The 19,580-nt window shown below is 34.4% G+C and overlaps 1 protein-coding gene across 1 annotated transcript in view; it reads left to right on the top strand.

Moving 5' to 3' along the window:
* ADGRV1 (adhesion G protein-coupled receptor V1) overlaps window positions 1–19,580 on the top strand; it is a 503,044-nt gene that overhangs the window by 119,178 nt on the left and 364,286 nt on the right. Inside the window, exons 40-49 of the mRNA XM_081054450.1 lie at window positions 1,798–1,891; window positions 3,870–3,948; window positions 4,053–4,191; window positions 4,788–4,929; window positions 11,456–11,718; window positions 13,594–13,769; window positions 14,566–14,690; window positions 17,632–17,789; window positions 17,883–18,029; window positions 18,308–18,415. Of these exons, the coding sequence (XP_080910576.1) occupies window positions 1,798–1,891; window positions 3,870–3,948; window positions 4,053–4,191; window positions 4,788–4,929; window positions 11,456–11,718; window positions 13,594–13,769; window positions 14,566–14,690; window positions 17,632–17,789; window positions 17,883–18,029; window positions 18,308–18,415 (1,431 nt within the window). The remainder of the gene's footprint in view (window positions 1–1,797; window positions 1,892–3,869; window positions 3,949–4,052; window positions 4,192–4,787; window positions 4,930–11,455; window positions 11,719–13,593; window positions 13,770–14,565; window positions 14,691–17,631; window positions 17,790–17,882; window positions 18,030–18,307; window positions 18,416–19,580) is intronic.

Genomic DNA, 19,580 nt, shown 5'->3' with positions numbered 1-19,580 from the left:
TTCCCTATGCTGTACTTTACATCCCTTTGACTATTTTGTAACGGCCAATTTGTACTTTTTTTTTAAAGCTTGTGACTTCTTTGACCCTGGGCTTTTCTTCGTTTTTTTTTTTTTTTATTGGGGAATAGTGTGTTTCTCCAGGGCCCATCAACTCCAAGTTGTTGTCCTTCAGTCTAGTTGTGGAGGGCACAGCTCACTCCAAGTCCAGTCACCGTTTTCAATCTTAGTTGCAGGGGGCGCAGCCCACCATCCCATGTGGGAATTGAACCGACAACCTTGTTGTTCAGAGCTTGCGCTCTAACCAACTGAGCCATCCGGCCCTCCCCCCCAATTTGTACTTCTTAATCCCTTCCCTTTTCATCCATTACTCCCAGTTCTCCTCCCAGCTGACAACCATCAAAACGTCTGCATCTATAAGTTTGTTTCTGTTTTGTTTGTGCATTTATTTTGTTCTTTACATTGCACACATAAGTGAAATCATATGACATTTGTCTTTCTCTCTGACTTCCTCCACTCAGCACAATGCCTTTTAGGTCTGTCCATGTTGTTGCAGATGGCAAGATTTAATTCTTCTTTTTTATGTCTTAGAAATATTCTGTTCTATATATGTACCACCTCTTCTTTATCCATTCATCCATTGATGGACACCCAGTGTGCCTGTATGTCTTGGCTATTGTAAGTAATGCCGCAATGAACATGTAAATGCATATGTCCCTTCCAAGTACTGCTTTGGGTTTCTTCGGATAAACACCCGGAAGTGGAATTACTGGGTTCTTCTTTTTCTCGTTACTTTGCCTTTGTTTTAAAGTCAATTTTTCCTGGTATAAATATTGCTATCCCAGCTATTTTTTGTTTGTTTCCCTTTCATTAACTATCTTGTTTGAACCCTTTGCTTTCATTTTGTGTGTCTTTCAATCTCAAGTGAGTCTCTTGTAGGCAGCATATGTATGTATCTTGTTTACTTATCCATTCAGCCACCCTATGTCTTTTGATTGGAGCATTTAATTCACTTACATTTAAAGTAATTGTTGATAGATATGTAGTTATTGTCATTTTACTATAATTTTTTAATCTTTTTTTCTTCTTTTTCTGGTGGTGATGAAGTCCTTTAGCTTTTTCTTATCTGAGAAGCTCTTTTTCTCGCTTGTGATTTTAAACAAAAGCTTTGCTGGGTATAGTATACTTCTTTGTAGCTGCTTGTTTTTTTTATAATATCGATTCTAACAGATATAAGGTGATATCTCATTGTCGTTCTTGTTTGCATTTCCATGATGATTAGAGATGTTGAGCACCTTTTCATATATACCTGTTCGCTATTTGTATATCTTCCTTAGGAAAATATTCAATTCCTCCACACGTTTTTTAATCAGATCATTTGTTTTTTGGTATTGAGCTTATAAGTTCTTTATATATTTTTGATATTAACTCCTTATCAAATAGGTCATTTGTAAATATTTTCTCCTATTCCAAAAGTTGCCTTTTTGTTTCGTTGATGGTTTCCTTTGCTGTGAAGAACTTTCGAGTTTGCTTATTATGCTTTTGTTGCTTTTGCTTTTGGTGTCAAATAAAATAAAATAAAATCGTTGCCAAGACATGTTTATTTTTCCTGACAGGTTAATTTTTGAGATGCTATGTTTGCATTTTTATATTTTCTGTGTACCATTTAAGTGTGTGTGTGTGTGTGTGTGTGTGTGTGTGTGAGAGAGAGAGAGAGAGAGATAATTTAAAAAACAGCTGTGAGAGGTAATTACTTTGAGAGCATAGTTTTAAGGAATTTAATGGATGTAATTTTTGCAGGACGATATACCAGAACTAGAAGAATATTTCCTTGTGAATTTAACTTATGTTGAACTTATCATGGCTCCTTTAACTTCATTTCCTCCTAGACTAGGTATGATGGGTTTCTGTTTGTTTCTGTTTACTCACTACAAATGAAGTAAAGTTACTTTTTTTCTTAAATCAGAAATGGTCTTTGTGATGTTTATTAATCTCAGCTATGTTTGCAAATAATTAGGCTTTTAGATTTATTTTAATTTAGAGAATATCATGTATTGTAACTTTACCATTGGACAGTGTCAACACATTTAAGAATTATTGTGTGATGCTTTTTACATTTTACAACTATTTTATAACCAAATTGGTAATGTTGAAACTATAACTAATTCTTAGGAAGGCATTTTCTTTTTAAAATTTATTTGCTATTTTCATTAGATCTCCAAACTGTCAAATTATATATTTATTTATTTTTTTAGTTTAAGCAGAGCTTTTGTTTGTTTGTTTGTTGTGTTCTCCGCTCTTTTTTGACCTTTAATCTCTTTCTTTTCATGCTGTAGAAAAGACTCAGTTAATTCATTACAGACTGAAAGGTAAAACTTGAACCTCAGTACAAATTTATGTAGATTACTTGTTAATAATTCGTAATATATCTACGAATATATGTAGATATATTCGTTTTTTAAAACACAAACTCCTATTTGAAATTTGGGCATTTTAATATTGGGAAATTTTGTCTGAAATTTGTAAATGTGAATAGCACTGAGGTAGCCTTCCCGCCAACCCTTAGTTAGAAGGGCACTGGGCAGAGGGGAAATCAGTCTGGGTTAAAGGAAAAGCATGGTAAAGAGCAGTGATTTGGGGAATAGGGGTTTCTTACTCACTTCTGAGGTTCAGTATGACAACTTTGAAATTATCAAAAGGAAATAAGCAGTTTTTAACCTACTATTGTTTTAAAAGTTTCAATTATTTTGCAAATGAAACATATAACTTCAATGACTAAGCTCTTTACATCAAGTAATTATTACAAGATAATTATTGTTCACACTAAGAAAGCTGACAAAATACTTCATATTTCTTTCATACTCATATTAGAGGTAATTTGAGTAGTTTAACTTTTGTTGAGTGTTTTCTTACGCTTCTGTATCAACTGTTTTTGTTTGCGAATACTCTCATTTTTTGTATCTTCCCATTTTATAGATGAGGGAGCTGAGGCTAAAAGAAACTAAGTAACATGCCCAAAGTCACATACCTAGGAAATAGTGGAGCTGGGCTTCTGCTTTGCAGCCTCTGGTTTGATGGGCACAGGTCCTGATTTTTATATTCTTTCCTCAACAATGTGTTGTTCTCTTTAATCAGAGAATTATATTCTCCCTACCCCTTCTGTACCCAGGCTGCTGTCATAAGTATCCTAGATAAAGGCAGTGCCTCTGAAATTTAAAAGATAAAGGACAAAATTATTTAAAAATAAGAAAAGAAAAACGAGAAAAAAATCACAGTAACAAGGTTAGTTACTATTTCAACACTGAATAATAGGCATTGATAACATACTGAACTTGTTAGATAGAATACAAAATAAAAATGGGTAAGTTTCCATCAATGGTAGTCTCTCTTTATTCTCTTAAACTTTCCCTCATCTTTCCCATCTGTCTCAACTTCTGTTTGTATCCTGTCTCTCTGTGTCTCTTTTTTACACCTGTATTTTTCTCTGCAGTACTCCCTGCTTCTCTCCTCATTTCTGTCTCTCTTCTTGCTCTGTCCACTCCTTCCATCTGTCTCCATTTTCCTTTCTTCTTGAAGTGGATTAAAATAATATAAATAAAACTATAACCTCAGTTGCTTATTTCCTACTGTCCTCAGTTGATTAAATTCTTACTAATCAATGGCTCTTGTTAGCAAAATGTTTTCTTATTCAGATGTTCTGAGCATTTGTGTCTTTATTTTCTTAAACATCTTTTGAGTAATGTTGCCAATATGTCTATATTAGGGATTATATAGTCTCAAAAGACAGTCTTTAAATTCTATATCAAATAGTTCTTTTTAAAATCATTTTTATTTATGTTAAAGTATGTCTTCGTGGGTTATTTTTTTTCCAGATTCCGAAGGCTTGACTGCACAAATTATTATTGATGCCAATGATGGTGCTCGAGGCATAATCGAATGGCAATATAGCAGGTAAGCCCGGAGCTGCATAAGAGCCTGTTTTTGAGTTTTAGATTCTCTACTATTTACAGAATAAAAACTTGTAAGGGAAAATGAATGTCTTCTTTTCATTACAGGTTTGAAGTACATGAAACCCAAGGAAGTTTAACATTGGTAGCCCAGAGGAGCAAAGGGGCTCTTGGCCAAGTTTCCTTGTTTGTATATGCCCAGAATTTGGAAGCACAGCTGGGGCTGGATTACAGCTTTACCCCAATGGTGAATTCTTTCAGAATTATAGTGATTTAGATCCTGTATAAATAAGTTAATATTAAAATAATGAACTATTATACATTGCATAGTAAATTAGGGCAGAAGACTTCCACATGATGAGATAGCTCTCTTGACTATTTTAGTAAAATATATAAATTTAATTTTCAGTACTGTTCTAAAGATTATTCTTACTTTATTATTTTATTGCAATATTTAATACTGGAGAATTATCATGTTAAACAGTTTATGTCATCGAATAACCTTCTGAGAGTGTTTCTTTTACTTGAAAATTTAACTCCTTTATTTCTTTGTTTTAATTTACTGAAACACCTTTAGTGTTTTACAATACTTTTTACTTTGTTTCTTCATGGATTTTATTCCTTAACTAAATGTTTATTTCCTTCTCTTCCTCCACAAATTTTACTTTTTAAATTCAGTATTGCCAATTTAGATAAAAAGAGATCATGTAAAAAATGAGGGGAAAAAATCCCTGGAAAATAGCTTATTTCACTTTCACAACTATATTGTATGTTTTTCCATTCTATAAAAATGCAGAGTATATTTAAATATAATACTGTTCTACTTTTAATTTTTTTGACCAGATTCTTCATTTTGCTGATGGAACTAGGTATAAAAATGTTGACGTCATGATTCTTGATGATGATATTCCAGAAGGAGATGAAAAATTTCAGCTGATTTTAACAAATCCTTCTCCTGGATTAGAGCTGGGAGAAAACACAATAGGTAATTGATGATTTCTTACAAACAGCTCCCTTTCCCTTTCCTTATTTTTCTTCTGTGGTGGCATATGTAAAGGGATTAGTGAGTTCTGATGGTTTTCTATGCTTAGAATGAAAAATATTTTAAGTTAATCATTTTAGAATTCCAGTGTCAGTGTATCAAAGCTTCTAGCTTGTGTGTGTGTGTGTGTGTGTGTGTGTGTAACACATAAAAGTAGGTTGGTAGCAAAGTTCATGTTAAATCTGAGGATTTCTGTTCAAGATGGCATAATAGGTTATTTCTGTACTGGCATCCTCTCACGACCACATCAATATTATGACTAAATTATAAAACAACCATTATTGACACACACCTGAAGTCTAATTGAAAATAACTTTTATAAGTAGGATGACAGAAGAAGCCTGTTGAGACTGTTAGGAGGGGCAGAGACTTGAATGGGCTGGTCCCACAACCACATGTGTAGGTTAAATATTGGGAGGGATATTTCTTGGCTCCAGGGTCTCCTCTGAGGAGTGTGGGTTCTAGCCCCACACCAGGCTCCAGTGCATGGGAGAGAAGTCCACATAATGTCTGTCTGTGAAAACCAGTGGAAATTGTGGCTGAGTGAGACAGAGGGTGGCTGCAGTCCCAGAAGTTCCACTTAAGGGAACCGCTCATGGACTTACTAACTGATGGACGCATTTGCTCTTAGCTCTCGCACTGGGGCAGCAGCTCACAAGGTACCAGGGACATAAAAGGAGGAACTAAGTACACTGGCTTCAGGGCAAGGGCTGAAAGGGCAGCTTTCTCCCTGATGGGGGTGCTGATAGAAATCATTGTTTCTTTGTTGGGCCCTCCCCTCTCTTAGCATACAATCACAGGCTGCTGCCATATTGAGTCCCAATCAACCTGGCTAACACTGTTTGCCACACTCTGGTGATTTCCTGAGACCTCACCCTACCCAACTTGTAGGCCCTATCAAGCTACTTCTAGTGGCTTTTCCATGCAAATGGCCTGTCTTGCCTCATGCTGCCAACTCTCCCAAAATCTTTCAAAGGCTCACAAACCCCAAACAAATAGCATCTGGCCTTGACGTGACCCATACCTCTTGCTAAGCAGCTCTAAGCCCAGCAGTAGCGGCAGCTGGACTTGGCTCACAGCTTAGCCTCTCTCAGGCACCTCCAAACCCAGTGTGGGTGGCACATATCTGTGGATTGCTTTGTGGCTCGTACCAGGTGGTCCTCGGCAGGGTACAGGTGGAGACTGAACTTGACCTATGGTAGGGCCCCTCCCAAGAGATCCCAGGGCTGGCACAACTAGTAGAGGAGCACCATCCATCTACTTCGACAGACTACACACCCAAAGGGCAGACTGGGCAGGCACAAGAACGCTGCTAAAGCGATTCCTGCTCGATAGGGTCAGTCAGTGTACAGCAGCTTCTCCACTGTAGTCACAGCCAGGCCTCACAACCAGTTGGATCAATCCCTCTCATTTGTATGCAAACAGCAACCAAGGCTCAATTAGAACAGGAGGACAAACACAAATCACATAAAGGACACATCTGCATCACAAACTTCGGTGACCAAGGAGATTGTGCCACTGAGCCCCACAGGATACCAATATAAAGCCACTCTTAAAACTAGGAGACATAGCAGCTGTACCTAATACATAGAATCAAACACAGGGCAGCCCAAATGAGAAGACAAAGAAATATGTCCCAAATGAAAGAACAGAACAAACCTCCAGAAAAATAACTAAAAAAGAAAAAAAAATGGAGACAGGCAGTCTACCAGATGCAGAGTTCAAAACACTAGCTACAAGGATGTTCAGTGATCTCAGTGAAAACCTCAGTGAAGAGATAGGAAACATAAAAATGGAGATAGAAAATATAAAAAAGAACCAGTCAAAAATGAATACAATAACTGAATTGAATAATACATTAGAGGTAATAAATAGTAGATTAGATGAAACAGAGGTTTGATCAGCAATTTGGAAGAGAAATTAGCAGCAAACAATCAATCAGAAAAGCAAAAAGAAAAGACAATTTTAAAAAATGAGGACAGTTTAAGGGACCTCTGGGACAACATCAAGTATACCAATATTCACATCATAGGGGTGCCAGAAGGAGAAGAGAGAGAGCAAGGAATTGTAAACCTATTTGAAGAAACAATGATGGAAAGCTTCCCTAACCTGGTGAAGGAAATAGACATACAAGATCCGGAAGTGCAGAGTCTCAAACAAGATCAACCCTAAAAGGCCCACACCTAGACATCATAATTAAAATGCCACAGGTTAAAGGCAAAGAAAGGATTTTAAAGGCAACGGGAAAACAACAGTTACCTACAAGGGAGCTCCCATAAGACTGTCAGCTGATTTCTCAACAGACACTTTGCAGGCCAGAAGGGATTAGTGCAAAATATTCAAAGTGATAAAAGGTGAGGACCTACAACCAAGATTGTTCTACCCAGTAAAGCTTTGTTTAAAATCAAAGGCGATAAAGAGCTTCTCAGACAAGAAAAAGCTAAAGGAGTTCATCACCACCAAACCAGTATTACAAGAATTGTTAAAGAGACTTCTTTAAGAAGAAGAAGAAAAAAAAAAAAAGACCAAAAATATGAAGAATAAAATGTCACTAACTACAGACCTGTCAACAATTACTTTAAATGTAAATGGAGTAAACCCTTTAATCCAAAGACATAGGGTTGCTGAATGGATAAGAAAGCAAGATCCTTACTATATATACACCCAAAGGAATTCTACTCTGTCATAAGAAATGATGAAATAACTGCCATTTGTGACAACATGGGTAGATCTTGAGATATTTATGCCTAGCAAAGTAAGTCATGCAGAAAAAGTTGAGAACCATGTAACTTCACTCATATGTGGAATATAAAACTGAAAGCAACAAAGGAACAAGACAAATAAATAAACAAAAACTCATAGACACAGACAACAGTTTAATGGTTATCAGAGGGTAAGAGGGGAGGGAGGAGATAGAAGAGGGTAAAGGGGGGGGTCAAATACAAGGTGATGGAAGAAGAACTGACTGAGTGGTGAGCACACAATGTGATATATAGGTGATGTGTTATAGAATTGTACACTTGAAACCTATGTAATTTTACTAATTATTGGTACCCAATAAATTTAATAATAAAAAAAACCCTTACATATGCTCCTTGCAAGAGACTCACTTCAGATCAAAAGACACAGACTGAAAGTAAAGGGATAGAAAAAGATATTTCATGAAAATGGAAGCAAACTAACAAACAAGAAATGGTTGAGATAACAATATTTGTACAAGACAAAATAGCCTTTCAAACAAAGGCTACAACAAGTGACAAAGAAGGACCCAGTAATCCCACTTCAGGGTATTTATCTGAAGAAACCCAAACACTGCTTCGAGGGGACATGTGCATCCATATGTTCATTACAGCGTTGTTTACAATGGCCAAGACATGGAAGCAAGGTTAAGAATCCTCTGCGTATAAACAATAGAAAACCCAGTTCAGACTGTCCAGAGGCCCTATTGTTTTCTCTCTTTCTCCTTGCCTTTGGAATATTGGCTTCATCCCAAGGCCAACGTTACTTGTCACAAGATGGTCATCAGTATCATTCTGCATTCCATGTAATAGGGAAGCGAGAATATTCAATATCTAGCTTTCCTTGAAAAAGTCCTGATATACTTCTGATTGGAATTGCAGTTATATGCCCACCACCATAAGTAACAGGAAAGAATGTGTTATTGGACCTTGTCAAATTCACTTTATGCTAGTAATTTTCTATTTTTAAATATTAAAAAATTCCTCAGAACCGTAAGTACTATGATATGGGGTAATTTCTTAAACCATGCCCTATTAATCAACCTGTAGACGATTTTCAAACTTTCACAAAGTTTCAATAAGTATCCTTGTATATAAATCTTTGTGTATGTTGGTAATTGATGTTAATGTTTAGTATAATGGATTTTGGGTGGGAAGAACATCAACTGCCTTTATATTACCTACATCAAAAGTGTGTATATAAAATTGTTTTTCTTCCACATCCTACCAGGGATTTCTTTGGTCTTTAACTTATTTATGTATGTATGTATGTATGTATGTATCTATCTATCTATCTATCTATCTATCTATCTATCTATCTATTTATTTATTTATTTTACTGATTCTAATGAATGAAAAATATGTGGTTGTATTGTGCATTTTTTCTTATTTCTATGCTCATTAGTCAGTTTGATACTTTTTTTTTCTTTCTGTGTGATTACTTTTTTTTGGTTTTTTTTAAATGTGCTTTTCTGTGGTATGTTCCTTTTATTGGTTTGTAGGAATAATTCATGTATTCTGAAGTCAATACTTTGCTTGTTAAATATGTAGATAGTTTATCCTAGTCTGTCATTTGTCTTTTAAGTTTATATTGGTGTGTTTTATTATTAAATTAAAAATTAAATAGGATATTTTCTGATATGCTTTACATCCTATTTATTTAGATCTTTTCCAATCACCCCAAGCTGTATAACATTTACTATATTTTAAAACTATTTTCATAGTTTTCATTTACATTTAATTATTTAACATACCATGAATTTATTGGTATCATGTGAGATAAGGATAGAACTTTGTTTTTCTCCTAAAATGTATAATACTATCCTAATGTCATATGGAGAATGGGATGTCCATTAGCCATTGATTTTCAATATGAAATTTATTACCAATCAATCAGTCATTTAATTTTCCTGAACCGTATTCTGTTATATTTGCCTATTCAAGTGCTAATAACATAGTGTTTTATTTGTCATTGATTTAAAGTACATTTTATTATTTTTTTAATGCCAAATACTTTCAATTTTTTTTTCTGTAAATTCTCTCACCTTTTCCTTCAAGTGGTCTCTTCCCTATAAAATTTAGAATCCTCAAACTGAGTTCCATAAAAAACGATTTTGATTGGGGTTGAATTGAAATTTTACATTAATTTGAATGGACCCAACCTCACATAATGTTGTTTTTCCATTTAGAAATATGGTATGCCTCTTCATTAATTTAGGTCTTTTAGTTAGCTGATGTATATCACTGTTTCAGTTGGTGTTCTCTCAAAGGCAAACCCTGAGTCACGGATTTGGATGGAAGTAGTTTATTTGGGAGGTGATCTCTGAAGGCATAGTGAGAAATGAAGTGAGAGAGAGAGAGACAGAGAGAGAGAGACAGAGAGAGAGAGAGAGAGAGAGAGAGAGAGAGAGAGAGAGAGAGAGAGAGAGAAAAGCCAATAGAAGATGTGCTAATAAATGGTACTGCTATGGGTAACTGGGGCTCAGTCCTGCTGGACTCTTTCTTAGACAAAGTTTGAGAAGCTGGACTCTTTCATTGAACAAAGCTCAGGGCTGACCTACTGAGAAGTAAGGAAGCTGGTATGTCCATTCACTAATTTCTCCCCCTCATTGTTTGAGGATTGCTCTTGAGTATGAAGTCTCCAGGAGTTTTGGCATGATTCCTGCATGAGCTGATGATGTCCTCACTTAGAGAGAAACTAATGGGCAAAAGAAACTGCTGAAGGTGATGCAAGAGTGGGCCAAGGGGGTATGAGTGAGACACTGCATCTACCACAGTCGTGCATTAACATTTTACATATTTTTTCTAAAAGGTCTTATGTGTTTTTACTTTGATTCCTAAGTATTGTTGATATTATGAATGAGATCCCCTTTCTGTTAAATTTTTTAAAAAGTTATGGCTGATGTATAGAGATATTATAACAATCTTTTAGAATGTATGCTCTGAAGCAGACTTCCTAGCTTTGAGCAGCAGTCCTGCCACTTGCCATCTTGTGAACTTCCACAAATGACCTGTCCGTCATCAGTCATCTGACTGATGACTTCCACAACTTCCACAAATTACCTGTCCGTCATCATATCAGTCCGACTTCAGTCATCAGCTCTAAAATGAGAAGAACAATAGCATCAACCTCATAGGGTTATTGTGCGAATTCAATGAGTTAGCATAGGTGAAGCAATTTGTAACTTCTCAGTAGAATTAGTTGTTTCAGTTGCCATTATTAATATCATTATTAATGGTAATAAAAAGTAAAAGCTCTTGATTTTTGAAGGTTACTCAGCTAATATTTTGAACTCATAATTATTCAAATATTGTTTTTTCCTGTTGCATTTTCTAAAAATACAATCATGTCATCTTAGGGACAGTTCTGACTCTTTCTTTCTATTGCTTTTTTTTACCTGCAACCTGGCTGATGGCTCCAGGACAGTGATGACAGGCATCATTGTCTTGTCTCTGTTTTTAATGGCAATGCTTCTAATCTTTCCTCATTAAGTTTGATATTTACTATTGGTTTCTGAGAGATACCACTTCAGGTTGAGGAAGCTTCCTTTTATTCCGAGGTAACTGAGTATTTTTATATCATAAGTGAGTATACATTTTATTAAGTGCTTTTAAAAATTTCCCTTGCTTTTAAGGTGACTTAGAGAAGAGTTGGCCTAGTTTACAATGATGCAGCCCCACATTTCCCTGCACTTATAACCCATTCTATTTTCATATTTTTATTTTGACAGCCCTAATTACTGTCCTTGCTAATGATGATGGCCCTGGAGTTCTATCATTTAACAACAGTGGGCACTTTTTCCTAAGAGAACCTACAGCTCTCTATGTGCAGGAGAGTGTTGCAGTATTGTACATTGTCCGGGAACCTGCCCAAGGACTGTTTGGAACTGTGACAGTTCAGTTCATCGTGACAGGAGTGAATTCTTCAGTGGAGTCTAAAGATCTGACTCCTTCCAAAGGCTATATTGTTTTAGAGGAAGGTGTTCGATTCAAGGTACTGTATGAACCTTCACTGACAATGAATGATTATCTTTAATATTTACAAAGCAATTTTCTCTTTGAAGAGCAATCCAGGTTCTAGACAGAAAACAGAATATTTCCAGCTTAAATATTAGCTTAAGACATGATTAAATTACTGTGCGCAAGTGCCATTGTGCTATATAGTCTATACAGAGTGCAACTGGAAAAATGTGCTCTGTTAATCAGGTAGTGGAATGTGCAAATAATAAAATAGATGCATTGCTATTTTACATTATAAACATATTTAAATGGAATACTTCACTTTATATATCTGTAAACCACATACTAAAATGAAACTATTCTTTGCTGTCATTAAGTCTCAGCCCAATCATTCCTTCTAGCCACATTTTTGTTAGCAAAATATAACTGCTTACTTCAGACTGCTTGTTTGAGAAGCAAGTATCTTGTGACTAGCTTTTTGGAGAAAAATGTTTCGTTTGGATTAATAATAAATCTGATCTACAGTAGCAGAAATTTGTCTTCAGAAACTTCTTTTCCTATATATTAATAATTTTCTATTTCTGCTACTAAACTTTATTTTTAAAACACAGTTTAATTTTTAAAACAGCTAATTGCATTAGCTGAAGACGTTTTTTCAAGTCAGTTATATGAAGTATAATAATTCTAAAATAATATATTTAAAACTATTTTATCTAAAAACAGGCTATCCAATAATTAAATAATTTTATTTATGATCAGTTTGTGTAAACTTCAACACATTTTGTGATGTATGTTTAATTTTTTCACATTCTTGAAATTTTAGAACCTTTTATTGATTTTTTTCCCAAAGGATGCTGACATCTTGGTATAGATATAAAAATTCAAATTTGAAGTATTTATGAATTTGCCATTGCTTTACATTCACATGCTTTCTCTCTTAAAAATATTTTAAATTAATTTAAAAAATTTTAATTTATTTTACTGTGTGTGTGTGTGTGTGTGTGTGTGCGTGTGCGCGTGTGTGTTTTAAGACTCTTATAATACAGTATGTTTAAAGACCTTTCTATTCATTAGGCAAATTAAATGTTAGAGAAAATTGGATTAAATAAGTTTTTCTTTCACAAAACAGCTGCTTTTCCCCCTACATTTTGATTTTGATATACAAACAGTAAACTATACAAATCGTAAGTGTATGGCTCCTTTAAAAATATGTATATAGCCATGTAACCGTGACTCAGATTAAAATATTGAAGATACCATCACTCAAAAGATTCTGGCCCTCCCCAGAGTAACTACTTTCTAATTTCTATCACTAAAGATTAATTTTACTGGTTCTTGAACTCTATATAAATAGAATCATTGAGTACATATTCTTTTGTACAACATAATTTTTAAGATCCATATGGTTGTACACATCATTAGTTGTTTTTATTTTGTTTTTTTATTGCTGAGTAGCATTTCACTGAATAGACCACTATTTTTTTTAATCCATTTTCATGTTGATGAACATTTGGGGTGTTTCTAATTTAGGCTTTCAATGTCTATAACTGCTTTTTAACAGTGAATCCTAGATTAGAGTGAAACTAATGAAGTTGTATAGCTAGATAGGATAGAGTAAGCAAAAAATCAATACTAGCTTTTGATTTTTTAATTTTAATGATGTTTTTAAATGCCCTAAGTATTTATTTTTTAGACACTTCAGTGTGATACATTATAGTGTTGGAAATCTTGAAAGTAGTAGCTGGAAAGAGTTGTAACTATCACATTATGGGTATCAGTATTAAAATTTTTAAAAAGGTGATGTTTTCCAAAACATATTATTTTGTTGTCAAAAACGTTTAGCAGATTTCTGTGTCTGTTGTAGAAATGCTATATTCTGGTAACTTTATCTTTTGATTTTCATTTTCAGGCCCTACACATATCTGCCATTTTAGACACGGAACCAGAAATGGATGAACATTTTGTTTGTACTTTATTTAATCCAACTGGAGGTGCTAGATTAGGGGCGCATGTTCAAACCCTGATAACAGTTTTGCAAAACCAGGCCCCTCAGGGTTTATTCAGTATCTCTGCAGCTGCAAATAGGTATAGTTTATTCATAAGGAAATTTCCACTTCTGAAGCTAAGTAGGAAATAGTTTTTGACATAAAGGAAATGCAAGGGGAAATTGATCTCTGACTATTTAAAAGGGGATGTTTAAAATGAGCTCTAGCAGGTAGATACAGAGAGGCCATATGCCTTCTCACAACAGGGATCATCACGAAAAACCCAATCATATCCTGCTTATGGTGCTAGTAGAATTCTTATTTTCTCAGGATTCATACATTCAGATAACGGCATGTATTGTTTTCAATAATAATAAAAAGTGAGAAATAGTATAAATTATATTTAGCTACTCAAACTAATGAATGACTCTTCAAACATATATTAACTTAATTATAGTTAAAAATTTCCTCTGGCAGCTGAAAATATTTATTTTTTTATGTCTTAAAGACATTCCAATAAATCTATTTTCACTAATGTGCTAAGAATTTCCTTACTTTTTCTTTGTAACATGATTTTGGTTCATATGAGAAGAGAGTTAAGAATGACAAATCTTTATTTATTTTTTGGAATATGCATCATGAAGTTACTGACGCTCAGTATTTGTTATGATCCTAATAACAGAGTGTCATATTTGTGTTTTTAAAAAAAATCCCCATAAATGAGTATCTTGAGCTTTAGAGTCTGGTCTTCCTGCTGTATAAGATTTGTGGATGGATGTCATCATGACTTTTGTAAATTTAAAAGTATTAAGTATATGCTAGCAATATGATATATATTTGAATATGTAGAAATTATGCTCTTTTGCTGCTTTCCATAATCCATTTGTTTCCTTTAGAGCCACCTCTGTAGACATCGAAGAAGCCAACAGGACTGTATATTTAAATGTATCACGTACTAATGGCATTGATTTAGCTGTGAGTGTGGAGTGGGAGACGATATCTGAAACAGCCTTTGGCATGAGTACGTTTAATTTCTTAAGAGAACAAAATTCTATAACCATTGCATGTATAAGACTTACATATTCCCCTATGAATTGTATCTTATGGATCTGTTGAAAATAGAGAGCAGATATCTGATCATTGTATTGCATCCATAAATTTTTATTGAGTGCCTATCATGTGCCAGGCATGGTAGTGAATTCACGGGGCTTAGAGAGTGAGATAAATAAGTAAAAATCAATGTGCAGTTTAAATATAATAAGTGTTTTAAAGGGGAAGTTAGTATAGTGAGACCATAAAGGAATGATTCTCAGGGGTATCAAAATTTGAGCTAACACCAAATGCTGAGTGGGGATTGATTATGTAAAGATATGGGTTGGAGCAGTATGGGGGAGAAAGTGGAAAGCTAATGAGGTAGAAGTCCAGAGGCATAAAAAAGGCATATAAGTGGAAAATTTTGGAGCGGACATTGAGTTTAGAAATAAGGGGACTGCTGAGTTTGAAAAGTTAGACAAGACTAGATCATTCAAGAGCTTGAATATTTACAGACATTTGTCTTTATTCTAGGGTTAATGGAAAGTCTTTGAGTGGTTTAGGCGTGGGAGAGGGTTACCATGTATATATAAGATGGTATGATCACATTGCATTTTAAAGATATTCTTGATGCCATATAAAGAATGAGTTGGCACAGAAGAAAAGAGAGGGTACAGGGAGATGAAGAACAGATGATAGTAGGCAACAGATAATACTAGCTTGGACTACTTGGTGGATTGGATATGAGAGAGGTTTGGGGGATGACTCAGGTTTCTAGCTTGTCTAGCAGCAAGAAAGGCAATACTGCATGAGGGCCGGGTGTTATTTTGATGAGGGAAGTAAAATATATGTGATCTAACGCATTTTGAATTTGAATCACTTTTTTAAAAAATTACTTTTGAGAAGACATTTCTCTAGACTCCAAAGAAGAGCTCTGCTGGAGAGATACATTTTGGAATCTTTGGCAGGCATATTGCTTTTAAAATCATGGAAATTGAGATTAAAAACCTGGAAAGAGAGACTAAATAAAAAAGGGAAGAGGACCCAGACTGAGCTTTGAGATGGCTTAAATTAAATGGCCAGGGAGAGGAGTCTTCAAAGGAGACTTAGAAGACTGGGTGAGAAACCCAGGAGAATACAGAATTGCAACAGAAGAGGGTTTTAAAAGGAAGGAGTGGTACACTGACAATTGCTAATGAGAAGTCCAGTAAAATAAGAACTGAAAAAAATACTCCTTGTGTTTAACAGTGTAGAAGTCATAACATAAAGAGCTGTTTGTACAGAGGGATAGAACTAAATATTTTGAATGATGGTGAAGGAATGGAGAACTCAACTATATGCAACTATTTCAAGAGGTTTGGCTGAGAACGTAGGGCCTAGCGAAGGCAGTGATGTAGTGTACTATTCAAAGGGAGTTTTGTTTGTTTGTTTTGTTTGGAGAGAGCTAAGCGTGTTTAAAATTGATGAAAAAAGGCCTAACAGGTAGGTAAAATTGAATATTTATAAGAGAAAGGGAATAATTAATAGTGTCATGATTGCCTAGAAGGCAGGAGGAAATGGAATCCCAGCAAGAAAGATTCTGGTTTCTAATTCAGAGATCTCTGTTTGATCTCTGCCTGTGCGTTTTGGAAGTACTTGGGAGAGTATGTGTTGGAAATACTTTAACGTCAGCGGTCATTGTTTCTTCTTCATTCACCATCTTCTTCAATTATGGTAGGGAAGGATTTGTTCATATGTTCAGGATCATTCAGCCTCTTAATGCAAAGCTGTGGCATACCTTTAAAAGGTGGCAAAATAGGAATTTAAACTATTGGATTTCTAGGCAAGGGAATCACTAATGGATTGTACGTTCCCTGTTTCCCTGAAAATAAGACCTAGCCAGACCATCAGCTCTAATGCGTCTTTTGGAGCAAAAATTAATATAAGACCTGGTCTTATATTACATTATATGAGACTGGGTCTTATAGTAAAATAAGACCGAGTCTTATATTAATTTTTGTTCCAAAACATGTATTAGAGCTGATGGTCTGGCTAGGTGTTATTTTCGGGGAAACACGGTATAAGGCATTGACATTATGACTTCTTGAATTGGTAATCCAAAATTAATAATTTACATGGAGCCTAGGTTTTAAACATGACATTTGTTCATGCTGCATCATGTTCATACCATTAGTTAAAGATTAAGGAGAACTTACTTTTTGTGGGAAACTGTCATGATAATAGAACATAGAAGCTTATTAAAAGTTATTCTTCATTAGATAGGAATTTTTTGTTTTTGTTTTATTGTACAGGATTTAGGACATGTACCAATTGTAGCAGGTTGGTAAAAAACTTGATAGCCGTGTGAGAATGTGAGTCTGTTTTGGCATTCTTAAAATATATAAACACATGTAAAGTGAGAAATCACTATATGAGTATACTTTTAAATTAATAATATGTATTTTTTAAAGCTAATATTTAGCATGGTTTTATAAAAGATATATATTTTAAATTTTCTCAGTTGTAATTTCATCTTCTTTGTGAAAGTTGATTTAAAAAAACATGCGCAGTGTATTACCCTTTAAAATATATATTTAGTATTTATTTAGAAATACACTTTGGAAAAGTATGTGGGTATAGAGTAGAATATTAACAAATTCTCTTTTGTTTTTTAAGTTGTTATTTTTAGTTATTATTCTTACATTCTCTCGCTTGTCTCTTCTCTGTTTCTCTCTCTCTCTCTCTCTCTCTCTCTCTCTCTCTCTCTCTCTCTCTCTTTCTCTCTCTCTCTCTCTGTCTTTTTTCTCTGTCACACACACAGATATACACGCACGGAAGGATCTTCATATCTAGAAACAAACACATTAGTGTCACTGGTTGAACAATAAACTTAGAATAGATAAAGTTTGGAAGGGATTATACACTAGTAAATCATGAATTATGTTTTTCAGGGGGAATGGATGTTGTGTTTTCCATATTTCAAAGTTTTTTCAATGCATCAGCTTCTGGCTGGTGTTTCTTTACTTTGGAAGATTCAATATATGGTGTAATGTTAAGAAAATTGTCTTCTACTGTTTACCGATGGCAAGGGGTTTTTATTCCACTTGAGGTAAGAAGTGTTTATCTTGCAGTATGCAAAATAAAATGTACATGTAAAGTTGGGATGACTCATGGATTACTATCATTATTCCTTATTTCCTAGGATTTAAATATAGAAAATCCTAAAACTTGTGAGGCCTTTAATATTGGTCTTTCTTCCTACTTTGTGATTACTCATGAAGAAAGAAATGAAGAAAAGCCTTCTGTTAACAGTGTGTATACATTCACATCTGGACTCAAATTATTGCTGGTAAAAAAATAAAAAAATACAATTTTTTGTAGATTTCTTTACTTAAAAGAAAATTAGATTTGTAAGCTTTATTGAATGCAAAATGATGTATGCGTCTTAACCCAGGGATATTTTTGTCTTTTAGAAATGACACCTAAATAGGCATATCTAGGGATAGATAGCATGGTTTTTCAAATTTTGAACTTCAAATACGAACTCATACTCTTACTGTATTAAGAGACCTTTTAAGTTAAATTCTTCCTTACATTTTTATTCCTTCTGTTTTGTCTTCCTTACAGGTACAAACAATCATTATTTCCGAAAGTTCTCAAGTAAGATATTTTGCTTCAGACAATCAAGATTATTTAATTGTTGCAAGTCAAAGAGATGATTCTGAATCAACTCAGGTTTGATTCTTTTAAAATTAATTTTTTTCTTTTTAATATTGTAACTGTAACTCATCACTGATATAGTCTGTAAGATTAGAATAAAAGAATAAAAGAAAACTATAATTTGATTGGGATAAAGTAGTAAAGGAGAATATAGATATTGATTAGTCACAGTTAATTTTTAAATAATAGAGTTATGAATATTATACTGTCTTCAAGAGCCAAAGCATGTGTAATAATAAGCATAAACATTTAATTAGAACTTATTTGAGGTGGTAGACATGACGACAAATCATACAACTGCACAGAGGGTATCACTAAAAATTCATGAATAAAATTGCCAGATGGGCACTCAGCTCGTCCTCCAAATCCCATATTTCTCATGTAAACTATATCTCATAATCTGAATAACACTTATTTGATAATTTTTGCCACTCTTCAGACTCCTATGCCTGCTTCTCATCTGCTCACTTTTAGCTTATGACCTTGTTGAAATGAAAGCTACCAGAAAGGAGATTAGATTACTCATCTTCCAAACACCAAATTCAGAAATCATCTTAAAACCATCTTATTCCTCCCTCCTGTTACAGTGGAGGGAGCGTTCCTTCTGTAAAGCCAGGCTCCTTCTATAGGTTCCCTCTTGCTTTCATAAGGTTTTGTTATCCTTTCTATGTCTGGCATCACTAGCATCTCTCTCTCTATAGGATTATATAATCTCTCTCTATAGGATTATAAATCATCTAGTGTAAATGCTAGATGTCCAAGCTTAAGAGAAAATTTCTTTCCTGATCTCATCCCTTTCTATTTTCTTTTCTCCCTTCTGTAGTAAGAGACCTTGAAGAATTGTCCGCTTTCTTTGTCTTTATTTCCTCATGGTCACTAATCAGAAGAGAGTTGCAAATTTAGTGTTTTTCTATTGTCTTATTTCACTTCTCATCAGCATGTCAGCTATCGGCTAATATCTTCCAAATTTACTGGTAGCCTTTTCTCTGTATTCCATACTTACATATCTGCCTATTGACATCTCCACTTAAATCTCTTTCAAATGTCGGAGATTTAATGTATCCTACTGAACTTTTGATTTTCTCTACGAAACTGTTTAGTGCTTTCTTTCATCTCAGGCAATAGCAACCTCATAAATGCAATAGCTAAAGACAAAATGCTGGGATATATCTTTCTTGAT

This window comes from Rhinolophus hipposideros, assembly GCF_964194185.1.
Source record: "Rhinolophus hipposideros genome assembly, chromosome: 7".
Lineage (NCBI taxonomy): Eukaryota > Metazoa > Chordata > Mammalia > Chiroptera > Rhinolophidae > Rhinolophus > Rhinolophus hipposideros.
Note: the sequence above shows the minus strand (reverse complement) of the source record. Positions and strands in the feature narration are given on the sequence as shown.